We start from the raw sequence: 5,772 nt of genomic DNA, 5'->3' as shown, positions 1-5,772 counted from the left end.
TTTTTTTTTTTTTTCTTTTTAGTTCTTCAGTAACTTAGCTCAACTACTTGTCTACAGTAGTCTGGAAATACTGTAGACTGGAAATATAAGTTCAAATTTATTTGGTACTATCATATATCTCTAGTGATTCATTAGTGCTATTTTTCCATTAATGATTTCAGACTGACACTAATCGCAGACATTTGTTAGAAATAACTGCATCATTACTCGATATGTTCATAATTTGTTATCTCCTTTTAGCAATAATTAAAGCAAATCTCTGAATGTTATTAATAATTATTGATAGAACTGGATGGCAAATTTTAAATAAGTAAATTCATAACAAAGTGAAGCCATTTGAGAAATGAATGAGTATGACAAATTTGTTTCCTTTCTTCAAATGTTAGGCTTTGTTCTTAAGTAATCAGTATGACTTAAATTTGGGCTTGATTAAAACGAGTTTTAATTTTGCTTCTGTTTCTTCTCTGAGAAGCACAATATAAATTAGCTTCTTTCATTTCTATCACTAAGATTAATTTAGGCTGGGACAAAATAAGTAAAAACATTTAAAGAATAGTCACCGAGATTAATTTTTGATAAGTATAAAGTCTTGCTTGTTTTATAAACGTAACTAATGCTGCCTTATTTTAATGCAATATGAATTTTAACATGCATTTAAGATCAGTCAGATCCGTAGATCATAAGAAGCACTTCAAGTATCTTAACTAATTCGTATCAGCATGAAGAAAGTAAACCATAAACTCAAGAACAGTATGTGTTCTATTTTTAGTATTCTGTATTTGATTTCTGAGAAAATTTCAGATTTGGGGAGATTCACTTGAAATGTGAAACAAGTTTTTGCAGACAGATAACCTACTTAATGCAAACCATTGAAGCATACATGGTCTTTATTTTCAGTGAGAATAAAATGAACAGGGCTAATATACGTTGAGCAAATGCAAAGCTGTGGCAGTAAAACTGAACCAAATTCAAAACTCTTACCTGAAAACTGATACTTGAAACTTTAATTTGAAAGTGATAGCTATGTGTTTGGGGTATTGGACTACTTGACCAAAGGTCTTAAATTTCTAATACTAAATAACATTGCATTCCCGAAACTGTGACCTAGTAACTATTAATCATTTTTACAGAATGACCAGTTCTGAGGTAGAGATAAGGTTACAATCTACTGACCAGTTCTGAGGTAGAGATAAGGTTACAATCCACTGACCAGTTCTGTGGTAGAGATAAGGTCACAATCCACTGACCAGTTCTGTGGTAGAGGTAAGGTCACAATCCACTGACCAGTTCTGAGGTAGAGATAAGGTCACAATCCACTGACCAGTTCTGAGATAGAGATAAGGTTACAACCAGGCAGTGACACAGTTGAGTAAATCAAACTATGAGATAAGGATTGTAAAGAGGAGTGAGGAGGTTAAGTAACATTATTAAAAGTAATATTAATCTCCATGAGTATTTTCACATCATTCAGTTGTTTGTAATTTGTACCAATTAAGTTATTGTTTTCAGCCTTGATCAAGTCAAACCTACAATGAAAACATTCAAGCTTCTCTCTGTCTCTCTTAAACAGTGTATCTGTGTGTCTGGACTACATTATTCAATGTACCATTTTTTAAAGTTGGTAGACAGGGTTTGTGAAAAGTTTGGCTGCTATTTCTGGCAGCTCATGCAGCAGTTTTCTGCTTGGCTCATGCTCACCAAGTAGTTTAATACTATGAACTGCTTAAGTCATAAATTGTAATCCTGTAATAAACGTAGAGCAAAAAGCATATTACTTTACATGTCTCTCATACCTATGAAAAGAAAACAAGGCTATTTCGCATGGCTCTTCTTTCATTATGTGGATAAACAGTGTATTTAGGACATTACTTGAATTAAGGGCGCAGTGTTCATATGCATCATGTCCAATATAATGCATCTCTAATCTTCTGTCTCCTTCATAAAAGACATTACCTTTCCAGCATTTTTTCACTTTTATAGTCTTTGAATTGTTTCCTCTTGTACAACTCAAGAGCTGAGTTGATAACCAGTCTAATTAACAACAGCCTTGAGACAGCTACACGTAATATTTAACATTCAATGATAAAATTTGTAAAAACTATTCAATATAGGAGTGACTCTCACTACCACATCACATGCAGCTTCCTGTTTCATTTTGAGAGCATAGCAAAAAGTAAACTGAGACTCCAAATATTTTACTTTTGGGTGCCCACTTACACTTTGCAGGATCCAAAAACACTGCATTCTATATTTGCATTTCAGTTATACTTCTTTAGCAAGAAAACCAAGCTAGATTTAAGTTTTCTTATTCACAATTGAGTTATGAACTATTAATTAGTAAATAGCATTTTTTCTTCCATTCTTAGTATTCCAAGAGCACAAGTGACCAGTATGGTATGGTCAGCAATAACATTAAGACATAACATTTTGAGTTGTTCTATATTGTACAACATAAACTTAATATATATATAGACGTAAAGTGGTGGGATTTCAAATGGTGTCCTAATTACACTGTTTTAACTACATTCTAGAAAAAGCTTAATGAGAAATAACTTTGGTTTCTTTTCCTTCCTTTTTTTTTTTCTTGTGATTCTTTTATTAATTTGATGAACTGAGTCCATATCAGCCCACAGTTAAAATCTGAGATAAACTAATTGTTATATTGTCGGAGGCATATTTGTCAATTATTTAACACCATGAATAGATTTTTTTTAAATTGTAAACTCTAGCATATATCCTCCCAAAAGCCATACAATTATCTATGGTAAATGATCCTGCTTAAATTGAGTTCAGTCAACAGTCCTCCCATGCACCAGGATTACATCACTCTAGCAGCATTTCTCACGCCAAATCTTCCTGTCTAGCTATGGTTGTTGAACCCTAAGAAAGGAATCAATTGCATTCTCTTATCATCATCATTATTTAGCATCCATAACTCCATGTGGAGCATTGGGCAACATTAAGAGACCTCGTTCTACTTCGAGTTTTGGCAATGGATTGCAGCTGTCCCAGGTGTAGTTGCCTGGTCTACTATACTTCTTTCTTCTTTGGGGTTGTCTATTGGTAGTTTTAATGTTGGAAACCGGTTTCCATAAGGTGTGTCCCAGCCAACCCCATTTTCTCCTCTTGATCTGGCTTTTGATAGGTTGCTAGTTCTAATGCTCCCACAAGACTTTGTGAGTCTATCTTGCCATCTCACCCAAAGGTTGTTCCAGACACATTTGTTTACAAATGTTGGAGTTTATTGTTAGAGAACTTTGTGATTTATCATGTTTCACATGCATATAGCAGAACCATTTTCACATTTGTGTTAAAGATCCTGACTTCTGTATTTGTTGACAGGGTCTGATCTCCAGGTGGGTCTGAGCATTCTGGGGTCAGTTGTACAAGATGAAAATTAATCTCCTCAGTCCTGGAAAACTTGAAAGGGCCATGAGCATTGCCTCCCTTCTTCCTCTGATTACCTTATCTAAAAAATGGTTTGGGATATTTCCTGTATTTTATGAAAATTTAACTGTAGTTTTCATTAGACGGCTTGTAAATTAATAAAAAAAAAGTTATGACTCAAAGGTCACTAACCAGCAACTAGTTTTTCATCACCATGTTATTGTTGTATCAAGCTAAACATGAAACTAAGCAGGGGATGTGTTGGTAATTAGTTTTTGCTGTCTTAAGACTCTCTGGCCATTTTAATCAGCTTCAATTCTTATTATGGTGGGTGAGGGGTTCTTGTATAAATATGATTTTATTATTTCACCAGAATGTTATTGTAACTGTCATTTGTCTTCCTCAATCTATGACCTTATATGGAATATATAGTATCTTTATTTATTTATTTATTAGATAGGGGAGAAAGGTCAGCACTCTTGACCTTTGGACACTGTCTGTCTTTATAGGACCCTGGGTATTTGTGTGTGCCAATTCCACCATTGCATAGATGTTAACCTCAGGTCAATTTTAACTAAACAAATATCTGATGAAAGCCATTCCAGCTGTGATCATCCCATATTCTATTTCAGACAAAGTGGAACCATGTAATATGCATTTTTTAAGACAGTCTGATTTGAGAGAGATTTGCGGTGTTATTTTTAGCAGATTGGGTTACCGTTTAGAGGCTCTTTTACTGTAAATTATTGTGTTACATTTGAGCTTCTAGAAAGTTAGTAATTTGTCAGAGCTGAAGTCTTTTCTGATCTTTTGTTAAGTGGTTAGCGACGTCAGTCCAAATGAAGAAACGACCATGGCAGATCATCGGATGTTGTGAAGAGGGTTTGCACTTGTAGTGATTGTATGGGTTTTAGTTGTGTTGTTGTATAGCAAGTGTATGATAACAGACTTTCCTTCAGAGACAATAGGAACCCAGTGTGCTTTGTTGTGAGCAACTCCTTGGGGGTCTGCAAAGAGCTACTTGTCCCTGTCACTCCTGTCTACCTTCTGGTCTTGTCAAAGTTCTTCTCATAGAAGATCATTGCAGGTTTCTCAAAGGGCTTCAACTTCTTCAACAAGTACTTTGACCAGACTTACTGGTTGCCCCAGCTAGGTTTTGCTGGACCTGAACTGGCCCTTCTTTTGATTGTTGACTCTGTCACTTTGATCTGCTCAGTGATGGTCATCATGATCCCACTGGAGTTGTTATTGCTGATATCCTGAACCTACTTGACAAACTCAGTTCTAACAACACCTCACCATTGAGACTGTTTCTTTCTCTGGGTCACAGAACTCATGTAGGCACATTGAAACTGGTGATCTCCAAATCACTGTGGCTGGGTAACTAGAGCCACAGGTACAGTGTGCTTTTCATTTCTTGTGACAGATTGCAATTTGCCATGTTGATGCTGTCAATATATTTGAAAGAGGAAAGTTAAAACATGACACAAGTCAGCTAAAATTATGTTCACATACACCTCACCTACTCTACAAATATTTGGTTATTTAAAAAACTGGAGAAAACTTTTATTAACATATTTTAAAATGTTGTAAAATATGTGTGTGTGTAGCTCCTATATCAGGATCCAACAAGTCTTCTGGCTTATTGGATCCTGTCTAACCATTTTCAACTCATGGCCAGCATGGATGACGAACTTTAAATAATGATGGTGATGATATTTATCTTAAAATGTACCACTGTATATATTTGTTTTTATGTATTGAAATGTTCTCTAATTTTCAAAGTAATCCATTGTTTTAATCCTCTTTTTCTTTTCTTTTCTTTTTTTCTTTCCAGCATCGACAAAGTTCCAAAGATCTCATCTCCAGTTTTAGTCATCCATGGCACCGATGATGAGGTGATTGATTTCTCACATGGCCTTGCTATATATGAACGCTGTCCGAGAGCAGTGGAACCCTTGTGGGTAGAAGGTGCAGGCCATAACGATGTTGAACTTTATGGACAGTATCTCGAGAGACTGAAACAGTTCATTCATACAGAGCTAGATTATCTATATTAGTGCTGTCTATTAAAAAATCAATGCTAATCTAAATTCTTTTTTTTTTTTTTTTCCTTTTGTTATCAGACAGTTCGTCCTTTGACAAACTGCCTGATTACTAAATATCACTAAATGCAGAATGACAAACAGAAAAAAAAAGAAAAAAAATACTTACTCACCTAAATCTTACAACTTGAGTTGTGAAACTTTTATACACACTGAGAATAAATGTTATGTATGAGTGCTGTATGCTTTCTTCTTTCAGTATACTAAAAAATTGTTATATGAAATTATATGAAGGGAACTTTTTCTTTTGTTGATATATATATATATATATATATATATA

At 34.6% G+C, this 5,772-nt stretch overlaps 1 protein-coding gene across 1 annotated transcript in view; it reads left to right on the top strand.

Moving 5' to 3' along the window:
• Window positions 1-5,671, top strand: part of LOC106870786 (alpha/beta hydrolase domain-containing protein 17B) — a 26,264-nt gene extending 20,593 nt beyond the window's left edge. The window contains exon 2 of the mRNA XM_014916983.2: window positions 5,225-5,671. Coding sequence (XP_014772469.1) covers window positions 5,225-5,447 — 223 coding nt within the window. The 3' untranslated portion in view covers window positions 5,448-5,671. The remainder of the gene's footprint in view (window positions 1-5,224) is intronic.
• Window positions 5,672-5,772: the final 101 nt, after the last annotated feature.

Source organism: Octopus bimaculoides, chromosome 15 (genome assembly GCF_001194135.2).
Source record: "Octopus bimaculoides isolate UCB-OBI-ISO-001 chromosome 15, ASM119413v2, whole genome shotgun sequence".
NCBI classification, from domain to species: Eukaryota; Metazoa; Mollusca; class Cephalopoda; order Octopoda; family Octopodidae; genus Octopus; species Octopus bimaculoides.
The sequence above is the reverse complement of the archived record's forward strand: the minus strand, read 5'-3'. Positions and strand labels throughout refer to the sequence as shown.